The following is a 13,355-nucleotide window of genomic DNA, read 5'->3' on the forward strand; positions in this document are numbered from 1 at the left end:
TCAGATAGAGCCCTGGATGGCTCAGTGTCTGTAATTCTACCTACGGATGTGACAGGGATAGTAGAAACAAAGGCAGGAAGGGTGGGAGGGAGGGAGGAAAGGAAGGAAGAAAGAAAGGAAGGAAGGAGGGAGGAAGGGAGGGAAGGGAAAAAGGGGGAGAAAAGAAAGACAATGGGGCTTCCCTGGTGGCGCAGTGGTTGAGAGTCTGCCGGCCGATGCAGGGGACGTGGGTTTGTGCCCTGGCCCGGGAAGATCCCACGTGCCGTGGAGCGGCTGGGCCCGTGAGCCATGGCCGCTGGGCCTGCGCGTCCTGAGCCTGTGCTCCGCAACGGGAGAGGCCGCAACAGTGAGAGGCCCGCGTACCGCAAAAAAAAAAAAAAAGTAAAGACAATGAATAAACCTCATCCCACAAGCAGTCCAATGTAAGTAGCAGTAGAGAATGCTTGGTAAAGAAGTTGACTCAAGCACTATTTCTGCCATGTTTAACCTTAGAAACATCATTTAAAGTCAAGGTTGGCTTCCTTCTTTAAAACAAAGAAGATGACCAAACCTGGCTTCTACTTTACAGTGACTATTATTATAATACTTGCGATGTACTTCCAGACCCTTGGTCAATTTTTTGGTAAAAATGTAGTATTATTGAAATTGTTCTTCCTAATGAATATACTACAGCAAACCTAACTGCTTTGTTCTCCTTTGAAGTTTTTTTCCCCTGCCAAGGATCAGTAAATCATAAAATAAGGAGTATATTTGGATTTCAGTTTATGTCTTCATATAAATTAATCTGCATTTTCTGTGAAGTTAGAATAATGTTCTTTTTGATTCACACTTCTGAGCATTTTACCAATTTAGCAATCTAAGAGAAATTTAGATTGAACACTCCATATTTTATTATGTTAAATTGTTTTCAGCCACTTTTGAATCCACGTGGCCAAGCCAATTTAAATTTGTTTTGTAAGAAAGGTCACTTTGTGAGCTGCTATCCCTAATGCCATTACATTTCCATTTGTGTGGGTTTTAACTGTCTAATTCCGCAGTTCTAAACAGATTTCTCAGAAGGTACAAGAAAAAGGAAAGCAACCATTTTTATTAACCCTAAATTACAATTCTGTAAGTGAAGCGTGAATCCCAAGTACCGTGACTGTTGAAAACTACGGTTTAGAATTTACACACATAAGTGAGTGTTGCCCAATGAAGATGCACATCTATTTCAAAAAATGCTTCCACTGTTCAGAGCATTTCTAGAAATCCTCTTTGAAAATCGCCTTTAGAGCTGGCAGCACATTTTAAAAGATATTGTCTCTGGTGGCAAATCTTTGTCTTTTGAAAGTGGATTTGATTAATAACCCAGTGTAATTTGGATTAAGCTTGGTGATGTGTAAGATGGGAATTAGTATTTAATACCTATCATGTGATAGAAGCTTGACCTGGGATGGCCAATGAATCTGGATAAACTCATTTTGGATCAAAAATGAAGTGTGGCCAAAGAATACGGACCAGTGTCATAGATGATTTTCCCACTGGAGGTGATGTAGCATAATAGCTGTTATTTATGCTTAGTCAGGCTGACAGGTTTGGATCTCCACCCTGACACTCCACCCATCGCCATCACCTGGCCTGAGCCACGTTACTTAGACTCTCTGAGGTGGTTTCCTCATTTATAAGAGAGGATGCTAATGTCCATCTCATCAATTTTCAAGAATAAAATAAAATAATACAAAATACCCAGCAAAATTAGCCCCCCTTCCCCCCCTCAAAGGTGACAATGGGGAAGGAAAAATATTCATTAGGACACTAATATACCTAAAATAGATAACTAATGAGAACCTACTGTATAGCACAGGGAATTCTACTCAATCCTCTGTGGTAACCTAAATGGGAAGGAAATCCAAAAAAGAGGGATATATGTATACGATTCACTTTGCTGTACAGCAAAAACTAACACAACATTGTAAAGCAACTACACTCCAATAAAAATTAAAAAAACAAATTCACTAGGATGAAGGTGACCCAATGTTTTTTTAAAATGGAATTTTATCTTATGGTGTATTTTCCTATTACCTCATCAGATAAGAATTCCAAGGTTATTTGTTAATTTTCTATTTGGGGCAAAGATCTAGTTGTTATTTTGGTGTTTTTAGGCTAAGGGACTTGTATGTGTGTGTGTGAGTTGCCTGGTTGTGGGATGGTATAGTAGAGGTAGTTGTGAAAGATAAAGCTGAACAGACAAGTGGAAACAAGACTGTAGAGGGCTTTGAATGGCACATTAAGGGTTAGACATGACCCAATAGAAAAGATGGCTATTAAAGCTTTTGAGCAGAGAAAAAAAAAACCAATTCTATTTGTGCTTTGAGAAGATAACTGACATGCTGGACTAAATTTCATGACAGTGGGGTCTATTTCTTACTTGTCACCACACCCTTTACTCATCTTTGTAACAACGAATAGAAGAACATATGGCCCGATGGACGGATGGGAGTGGGAATAAGAACATGGGCTGAGAGATCATGATGGATGGAAGGAAATGTCATGAAAGTTTTTGCAGATGCAGACTCAAAGGATGCGTGACTGACTGGATGTCACAGTGAAGGAGGATGGGGGAGATTTGAAAGAAACTCCTAGGTGTCTGGTTCAGATGAGAGCTTGGGGTGGGGGATGGGATGGATGCCATTAACAGAAATAGAAAACACAGAATGAGAAGCCAATTTTGGAAATCAGAGAAAACAATGAGTCTGATTTCAGTTCAGTGAGCTTGGGTTGAGGTGAAAACGTCCAACCAGCAAATGAAAACACAGGTCTGGGTGCAGCAGAGATCAAGACGGAAGATAAAGTTTGGTTGGTGGAGTCATACCCATAAAGGTGATAGCTGAAGTCTTGGGAGAGAATGAAATCATCCTTGGAGAATGTGTTGATCAAGAAGAGTGGCCAAGGACTCCCCTGGTGGCGCAGTGGTTAAGAATCTGCCTGCCAATGTAGGGGGCACGGGTTCAAGCCCTGGTCCGGGAAGATCCCACATGCTGCGGAGCAACTAAGCCTGTGTGCCACAACTACTGAAGCCCGCATGCCACAACTACTGAAGCTGGTGCAACTAGAGCCCGTGCTCTGCAACAAGAGAAGCCACCGCAATGAGAAGCCTGCACATCGCAACGAAGAGTAGCCCTCGCTCACCGCTCCTAGAGAAAGCCCACACGCAGCAATGAACACCCAACGCAACCAAAAATAAATAAATAAATTTATTAAAAAAAAAAAAGAAGAGTGGCCAATGAGAGTACTCTGGAGAATACTAACACTTACGAGATAGTTGAAGATACAGGAAAAGAGAGTCAGGGAAGAATGGGCACAGAAATACCACGAGAGAGCAGTGCTATGGAGGCTAAAGAGAGAAGGACCCAAGAGAAAGGACAAGTGTGATGGGGTCCGAGAGGGGCTCGTGGGTTTGGCCACTGGAAATCACTGGTGATCTCCGAGAGAGAGCTGTTGCCACAGGGGAAGACTGGAGCTGGTCATAGTGAAAGATCAGGTAGAGGCAGAGGTATCAGCGAGAGAGATCTGGCGACAGCTTCCTCTTCCATCTTGGCTGCTTCTTCTTAGTCTATTTAGAAGACTGTTTTCTCTGCTGCCCCAGTAAATGTTGATGTTACCTAGTATCTGTCCTTGGCTCTATGCTTGTAACAGTTAGGGTTCTCTTGGTTTCAGATAACAGAAAGCAACTCCAGCTGGCTTGAGCAGAAAGATTTATTGGAAGGATACAGAGTTACCTCATAGGACCCAAAGGGTTATGACTGGGCCTTGTGTATAAGCTTTAATCAGAAATCCAGTACCATGCGTTTCTCTAGCTCCTCTCTTGTTCCCCTCTTGGTGTCTGTTTCATTTTCTGCTCTCACTGCAAACCAGCTGCCTTGGTTTTCCAGGCCACATGGTGGCAAACACGTCTGCCCCTCGCCTGAGTCATAAACACTCATTCGGCCAGAGAAGTGCTGTTCCACTTCCCTCACTCTCATTCCTGAGGTCTTCCACGGGGAGAGACCAAGCTGATCAGCTTGCACAGATGCCCATCCTTGGGCCATGCAACTGAAGGGAGACCAACAGGGTCACACTGCAGACAGCATCATGTGGCTTGGGGATGAGGGTGGGGCAGGGGCCTGGAAGTGAGAAGCTGGGGCAAAGCTTAACAAGACAAGGATTTGGACTGAGTGTAGAGGGATAAGGAGGGAAGGTGACATGAGCAGCTTCTCACTGCCCCTTGTTTTGGTCTGTGCTCTGCCCTGAGAGCCTGGGCCCTCCTAAGCATCAAATCCTCGAGGTGCTCTCCCTCCTAGAGAAGGTCCAGATCATATTGCTTTCTTCTAAAAAAGAACAGGGGATGGCCGCCCTGCTCTTATCAACTTCCCCTCCTGTGACCAGCCCTCAGCATACCTGGCTGAGTGCCTAGGGACCAAGCCTATATCCTCAAGAGGAATCAGAGTTGACTGATCCAGGGGCCAACTGAAGCCTCTTTCTAGGGTCTTTGCACTTGCACAGATGATGGGCCAATTCCTTTTTAGAATGGTGTGAGGCTGCGGTGACCATGGGACGGGGGCAGAGTCCGGACGTGCTTGTGTTGCTCGTTCTCATTTTCCTGGAAATCCGGCTGCACCACTGCCCTTCCTATGTTGGATTATATAAGCTAGCCCAGTATTTTCTAGTAAATTCCTTTTCTGTCTAAGCGAGTCTGGGTAGGTTTCTGTCATTGAGACCTCACTGAGACCGAAGATACCCGGGACTAATCCCGGATCAAGGCAGTTGCCCAGTAGCTCTTCCCACCCTGGCCTCCTGCCTGCCACTCAACGGGAGGACGTGACCTCTCCCTCTCTCTTGTCATGTTTACAGGAAGAAATAAGGTCCAAATAGTGATTGCAATACCAGGTTTTGGTATTCTGGCAATTACTGAAATGTAAGCATTTTATTGGTAGATTACTCTAATTTTTATATTTTAAACATCTAAAAGCAGTATCACTTATGTACTGAGATGAGGACCAATGACTCAACTATTCAATTTATGATGAAAACACTTGCTGAATACAACTCCACCCAAAGTCAGAAAGGGCTTTTCATCAGCCAGAACAATTCGTCCTAAAACGCACGTGATGCTCAATGATACCATGGATCCACTTTGTTCTTGAAATAATATTTCATGTGTACTTCTTAATGATTTTCAAAGTCTTCTTCATTTTAGATAGTGTTTAGTATGCTAATTTTGGAATAAGACTTTATCTTTTAACAACCTTTTTATTTTGGAATAGTTTTAGGTTTATAGAAAGATTGTGAAGATAGAATAGAGAGTTCCCATGTACTCACTCACTTTCCCCTAGGATGAATATTTTCTATGAGTGTGGTACATTTGTCACAATTAATGAACCAGTACTGATATAGCATTATGAACTAAAGGCCATACCTCACTAGTGTTTACCTAATGTCCTTTCTTCTATTCCAGGATCCCCTCCAGAACACCAAATTACACTTAGCTGTTATGTCTCTTTAGGCTCCTCTGACTTATGACAGTTTATTAAGTTTATCTGCTAATACTTTGTGTCAGAAGGATGCTTATTTAATGTTTCTCTTTGACAAATGTACATATTTCCTTGACCTTTAATACTTTTAAAATTTGAATTATATTAGATGTTTTCACAGTGTTGTTAATGTTTAGCATTCTGAACATTTACAGATAAAATACTAGTATTGATAGGAGTATTTATTTAAAATAAGTGCTGAATGTCCAGGGTCACAGGTTTTGTTCTAGGACAGCAGTCCCCGCATCCCAGGTATGGATGGGCAGAAAACAGGACAGGAACACAGATGGCTAAGGCTCTTGTTGCAGGGCAGAGCCGCCCAGAACCAGGGAGGGTACAGCAGAGGGCAGCCGGGCAGCCCAGGGCTTGTTGTTCTGCTGCAGGAACCCCAGGCCCAGGCCATTCTAATGGGTTCTGCAGGTAAGTCTTTTGCCTCCGATATCCTTACTGCACCCTGTTCTTCCTCTGTATGCAGCTAGAGAAGACTCATACTAATGTCAGCTCAATCTGGTTTTTCCATCTTGCACAGCCAGCACCCTAGGGCCATTTTTGCAATGATAATTTTTGATGACTACTAAGGATACACTGTCTTAGAGAAGTCTTAACTTTGTTTTCCAAAAGCCTTGCTCATAGCTTGGAACGCAGTCAACACTCAGTTGCATGTACATGCTATTATTTGTTCAACCAAAGCTGAATGCATGAAGGAAAGCGATACCACTGGCAGTTCCTGACACTAGGAACTGCTGAGGATCAGGGAGGCTGTGGGTAGGGTGGCAAGGACCAGTAGATGAGTGGAGCATCCTGGCTGGCAGCGTTGTGGGGGGGAGTCGGGGGTTGAGAGTAAAGAGGAGGGGTTGGGGACCATCCCAGTGGCAGTGCAAGCAATTGTGAGCATCTGAGAACCATGATGAAGAGTTTAAGCAATGGAAGGTATGCAGCATGACATCATCGGTAGAGTGGGATTCGACATCTAAATATATCACAATCTATTTTGGTCCCCCCACAGGTTGCCAAAAGCAGCACACAATAGTTAGGCTTACCTTTGTCCATAGTTCATGGCATATTCGAAGTCTTTAAAGCTGACGTGACCATCTGAGTCTTGATCGACTTCCCTGGAAAATGAAACAGAAAGTTATTTACAGGTTAGTTTCGTCTCACCTTATGCATCAAGAGCACATCAGAATCTTCATTTCTTTTCATGTCTATGTGAGAGGCACCTATTTTATCTACTTGAAGGCTGAGGTTGATGCTTATCTCTTTTTTTTTCCTTGATAATACATAAGGTGTGAAGGAAAGGAAAAGTTATTTATTAAAACCTACAGAAATAATATATTCAATACATTTAAAGGAATGTCATCAAATGCACAGGTTATATTAAAAAAGGCAGGAGTGATGGTTTTACTAGTCATCCTGCAAATCCTTTCTGTGACGTATCAATAAATAGACATGCTTTTGTCAACCAAAAACACAACGCAGGAGGCTGCAAAGAAAAGAGTTTATTTAGGGTCTGAAGAATTACAATTTGGGAGATACAAATTCGGGTAACCCCAAAAGAGTGTTCTGAGGAAGAGACGAAAAGCCACGGGGTTGTTAAAAGTTGCCTGGTGAAATCTGTGACTGACTCTGACTCAAGTTAGAGAAGATTTGCCCTTGAGGAATCACACGTTGTTTTAAGGTAAGGGTCCAGTAAATATTTTGCGTTTCTGGAAGGTGTTCTGGATGACGTCATCAGGACAAAAGATTCTGATGTGCAGAAGTCACACTTCCTTAATGGTCTCCTGGCTCCATTTTAGAGAACTCTCTTAGCAACACCAACTCCATTTTGATTTTCCTTTCACACATTACACAACAGAAGTGTGGAATAAAGAATTAAGAGATAAGAAAAACATTTGGGAGTAAATAATAATGATGGGAACAGTGACTGACACCCTGCCTTGCACTGTCTTTACATCACCTGTCTCATCGAATCTGTGCACAGATGCCAGGATGGGTCCATTTTACAGACATTGAACCTAAAGGGGTTCAGTGGTTTCTGAAGGATCATGTTGCTGATAAGTAACAAATCATGATTGTTAAATTCCCAAACCAGGGCTCTATACTCTATTCCACATGTCTCCCTATGTACATAGGATGGTCCAGAGAGAAGGGGTTGTGTTGCAATTCCCATGCAGCTAACTCAAGCTCCGGAAGTTTTCACTGGCTTCATTCATGGCCTCGGAAGCTTGGTTAATTCCTCACAAACACCTAATAAGCTTTTCTGACTCCTATGGAGAGAGGTGAAGATGTGAGTCTCTGGCTGGTCAGCGGAGGGTGTGGGCGGCCTCAGCTGGGCTGTCCGTGTGTGTCCCTAGAGCCACTGAGACAGGGGCATTGCTCCTTGAACAGGGAGCAGAGGAATGGCACCCATTCCACCTGGTTAAGACAACACATAGCAGAAGGACAATATCATGGCATACGCAGTACATTCAACTGCTACCAGTGAAAGCAGTGTTTAAGAGTGTGTTTGGGGCTTCCCTGGTGGCGCAGTGGTTGAGAGTCCGCCTGCCGATGCAGGGGACACGGGTTCGTGCCCCGGTCTGGGAGGATCCCACATGCCGCGGAGCGGCTGGGCCCGCGAGCCATGGCCGCTGAACCTGAGCGTCCGGAGCCTGTGCTCCGCAACGGGAGAGGCCACAACGGTGAGAGGCCCGCGTACCGCAAAAAAAAAGAGTGTGTTTGAAAGATAACTGATGAGTTGTGGTTCCAATTCCTCTTTGGGGGGCACTCTAAGACAATGCATTATGTGCCTTATTTGCCTTATTGGGTTGGTGCAACTTATATTTTGTTGAAACAGCAAATGGTATTAACCATGACATAGGGCTTTTTAAAGCAAGGACTGGCCCAAGTAACAAAGCCACTAATCACCGTAATAGCTTTAAAGCAGGCTTTTAAAATATTGAATTCTAAAATAAACTTTCTGAATATTTCATGCCAAAGTCTCTGAAGTCTATAATGGTACTGGATAGAGTGATAATAATTTTTCATTCTTTTGAAGTAGAGAAAATCCCCACTTCTCTGCCCCAGGGCAACACCATGTTGCAGTAGGTTCGTATAAAATGACTGCAGACTGTAGCGGCGATTATTCCTGTTACTTCTTTTGGTAAAATATACATGACGATTTCATGCTATACAGGACCAAAAGCAGAATGTCAGATCTCTTCTAAGGGATTAGAAATAATCAGTATCACATGTTACTGATTACAGAGTATAAATCATCCCTTCTATTAAATTAGATAATTGAAGATTCTTAATATTGCCTACGTATTTTTTTCTCAAGGAATTGGATTAGACAAATGGGCTTTTTTCTTCCCACTCTGAACTGGTATGATTGAACTATAAATCTCATAGGGTGAGTTAAGTGGATAACCTAGAAAAGTAATATTTAGAATAAACGGTTTCTGATATATATATATATATGTGTGTGTGTGTGTGTGTGTGTTTATTCACTTATTGAGATGCTGAATGCTTGTAGAAAAGGAAATCCTTTTGCCTGATTTTCTCAGTAAATAACTTTATTGTAACTCCATTAACTTCTTATTTTTCTTGCTGCCTTTGCCAAAGCTTCTCATCATAAAATGGGCACAGTATAACCAAGAGGTATTAAAATGGAAAAGTTTATTCATAAGGCTTGGAGTGGCGTTTTTATAATGAATGGAGGAACATCATGTTTATATTTAGAATGAGACATGGTAAAATACTGTCTTCAACTTTTCTTCCTCATCACATATATATATGGTCATCTCAAGGAGAATGAAAAGGAAATTCACATTTCAGAGCTATAATTTTAAAAGCTAAAATACTGTTTTTCATTGCAGACGGAATTATTCCAAAGAAGGAAAGTTTCACAGCACCCACACTCAAGTCACCATGTAATGGATGAGCAGATGTGGCAGGTGGGTAGAATTAGTGGTGTGCTGAGGAGATGAAGAAAACGTCATTAGGTAAAACATTTCATTGTTTCTGTTTACAGTGTTTAACCCTAAAAGGAGTATACTCTCCTTATGAAACTAGAGTGTGCTGTCTTGGTGTCACCAACATACATTCAGCACTGAAATATTCCACCACCGTCACTCCAACTAGAAATAAACTCTGGGAAGGCAAGAACTTTCTCTTGTTTGCTGCGGTGTCCCCACTTCTTAGCCCATAGCAGGTAATGAATGTTTGCAGAGTGAATGAATTTGTGGAGTAAATGAATCTGGGGAAACAGTGGACAACATTTTGGAATATCTACTGCCTCCCAGGAGGTTTGCGGGGATTAAAGAAAGTATATCATCATTGTTTTTATAGAGTCTAAAATACTAGCCAGAGAAATAATAACACACTGAAGAAGGCACCTAGGAGCCATCACTCAGGGACCAATAAGGAACGGTCAATTGTGGTCTCCATGCTCGACTGCATTTTGTAAATACAGACCAGGTACAGAGAGACCAAGTGAGACATGGACTCTGAATGGAAGGAACCCCTTGAGTGTCAGGCTGAACAATTTAGAGATAAAGAGCTGGAAACTGGAAACCAAGAAAGAGCACTGGACACATCTGTGTCTAACCTGCCCTGTAGCTGAAGTCCAAGCACTTGAAGCCACTTAACTAACTGCTCTTTTACTGGACATGTGGCTACAGACATAGATATAGACATATGCATATATACACACATACCTACAGGCTTATATTTCACAACTGTCTTTTTAAAGGAATGAACAAAGTTTATACAGATGGACGAGAGGAAAATAAATTGCTATGAACAACAATAACTGCTTTCTAGACATGTAAATCCAGTTAAATTAAAGGCTTTTTGGTTTGCTTGGTTTTGAGATGCAAAGGGAGAGCTGGAATTGATTTGGGGAGTACGGACTGAAGACAGCTGAACTGCTCTGTGTAACTCAGTATGAACAATATAGGACCATCTGGGAGGGAGGAGATGATGAGCAAGATAAGACAGGATGCAGGGAGAAGGGCTACTGAGGGGTAGGGAGGAGGCTGGGATGCTATACGATGGGAACTGGCCCAAGAAAAAGGCCCCAGTGATCAAAGGTCCTTTAATTAACTGCTACGTTTACTGTGTGCTCTGAAGTTGTTCGTGTTGCGTGTTATAACCTCTCCTTTATCTTCACCAAGGGCTTGACAGGCACACAGTCTAAGGGGGGATGGTGCGTTTGGGGAGTGTGTGCTGGTTCGGCACTGGAGATGAATTCTGTCTGAGCGGGAGCAGTAGGGAGCAACAAAAGTGGGGTACGGTAAGATGACCCTCAACTGAATTAGAGAGGTGAGAACTCAGAGCCACAGGCCTTCCAGAAATTTGCAACAACCTAGGAAGTGCTTTAAAATTACACAGGATATGGAATGGGAGTCCCAGGCAATACTATCTGGACTTCAAAGGGCAGAAGACCCAGGGTGACAATGGGATACACTGAGAATTTCAGGCAGGACTAGACTCTGTCCAATCAGCTGAATTCCGATAGTTTTCATATCTGTTAAAATACGAACATTTTTTGACTCATCAGATAAGTGGTTATAATTACTTTTATCACCATGAGCTTTAGCATTTGTCTCATTACATCCTGATTTGTTAAGCAAGATTCTGCTCTTTCCTTTTTTTTTTTTACACATCTTTATTGGAGTATAATTGCTTTACAATGGTGTGTTAGTTTCTGCTTCATAACAAAGTGAATCAGTTATACATATACATATGTCCCCATATCTCTTCCCATTTGCGTCTCCCTTCCTCCCACCCTCCCTATTTCACGCCTCTAGGTGGTCACAAAGCACCCAGCTGATCTCCGTGCTATGCGGCTGCTTCCCACTAGCTATCTATTTTACATTTGGTAGTGTATATATGTCCATGCCACTCTCTCACTTTGTCACAGCTTACCCATCCCCCTCCCCATATCCTCAAGTCCATTCTCTAGTAGGTCTGTGTCTTTATTCCTGTCTTGTCCTTAGGTTCTTCATGACCATTTTTTTTTTTAGATTCCATATATATGTGTTAGCATACGGTATTTGTTTTTCTCCTTCTGACTTACTTCACTCTGTATGACAGACTGTAGGTCCATCCACCTCACTACAAATAACTCAATTTCGTTTCTTTTAATGGGTGAGTAATATTCCATTGTATACATCTGCCACCTCTTCTTTATCCATTCATCTGTTGATGGACACTTAGGTTGCTTCCATGTCCTGACTACTGGAAATAGAGCTGCGATGAACATTTTGGTACATGACTCTTTTTGAATTATGGTTTTCTCAGGGTATATGCCCAGTAGTGGGATTGCTGGGTTGTACGGTAGTTCTATTTTTAGTTTTTTAAAGAACCTCCATACTGTTCTCCATAGTGGCTGTATCAATTTACATTCCCACCAACAGTGCAAGAGGGTTCCCTTTTCTCCACACCGTCTCCTGCATTTATTGTTTGTAGATTTTTTTGATGATGGCCATTCTGACCGGTGTGAAATGATGTCACATTGTAGTTTTGATTTGCATTTCTCTAATGATTAACGATGTTGAGCATTCTTTCATGTGTTTGTTGGCAGTCTGTACATCTTCTTTGGAGAAATGTCTATTTCGGTCTTCTGCCCATTTTTGGATTGGGTTGTTTGTTTTTTTGATATTGAGCTGCATGAGCTGCTTGTAAATTTTGGAGATTAATCCTTTGTCAGTTGCTTCATTTGCAAATATTTTCTCCCATTCTGAGAGTTGTCTTTTCATCTTGTTTATGGTTTCCTTTGCTGTGCAAAAGCTTTGAAGTTTCATTAGGTCCCATTTGTTTATTTTTGTTTTTATTTCCATTTCTCTAGGAGGTGGGTCAAAAAGGATCTTGCTGTGATTTATGTCATAGAGTGTTCTGCCTATGTTTTCCTCTAAGAGTTTGATAGTGTCTGGCCTTATATTTAGGTCTTTAATCCATTTTGAGTTTATTTTTGTGTATGGTGTTAGGGAGTGTTCTAATTTCATTCTTTTACGTGTACCTGTCCAGTTTTCCCAGCACCACTTATTGAAGAGGCTGTCTTTTCTCTACTGTATATTCTTGCCTCCTTTATCAAAGATCACAAGCACTGAAATTGAAACTGTCATTAAAAATCTTCTAACAAACAAAAGCCCAGCACCAGATGGCTTCACAGGCGAATTCTATCAAACATTTAGAGAAGGCCTAACACCTATCCTTCTCAAACTCTTCCAAAATATAGCAGAGGGAGGAACACTCCCAAACTCATTCTACGAGGCCACCATCACCCTGATACCAAAACCAGACAAAGATGTCACAAAGAAAGAAAACTACAGGCCAATATCACTGATGAACATAGATGCAAAAATCCTCAACAAAATACTAGCAAACAGAATCCAACAGCACGTTAAAAGGATCATACACCATGATCAAGTGGGGTTTATCCTAGGAATGCAAGGATTCTTCAATATACACAAATCAATCAATGTGATACACCATATTAACAAATTGAAGGAGAAAAACCATATGATCATCTCAATAGATGCAGAAAAAGCTTTCGACAAAATTCAACACCAATTTTTGATAAAAACCCTCCAGAAAGTAGGCACAGAGGGAACTTTCCTCCACATCATAAAGGCCATATATGACAAACCCACAGCCAACATCGTCCTCAGTGGTGAAAAACTGAAACCATTTCCACTAAGATCAGGAACAAAACAAGGTTGCCCACTCTTACCACTATTATTCAACATTGTTTTGGAAGTTTTAGCCATAGAAATCAGAGAAGAAAAAGAAATAAAAGGAATCCAAATTGGAAAAGAAGTAAAG

At 41.8% G+C, this 13,355-nt stretch overlaps 1 protein-coding gene across 5 annotated transcripts in view; it reads right to left on the reverse strand.

The window, feature by feature from the left end:
* Positions 1 to 13,355, reverse strand: part of EFCAB11 (EF-hand calcium binding domain 11) — a 180,511-nt gene that overhangs the window by 20,877 nt on the left and 146,279 nt on the right. For all 5 annotated transcript variants that reach the window (XM_081227562.1, XM_081227563.1, XM_081227566.1 and 2 more), the window contains exon 6: positions 6,590 to 6,661. In XM_081227562.1, coding sequence (XP_081083688.1) covers positions 6,590 to 6,661 — 72 coding nt within the window. The remainder of the gene's footprint in view (positions 1 to 6,589; positions 6,662 to 13,355) is intronic.

The sequence above is a fragment of the Mesoplodon bidens genome (genome assembly GCF_964165515.1).
Source record: "Mesoplodon bidens genome assembly, chromosome: 3".
Lineage (NCBI taxonomy): Eukaryota > Metazoa > Chordata > Mammalia > Artiodactyla > Ziphiidae > Mesoplodon > Mesoplodon bidens.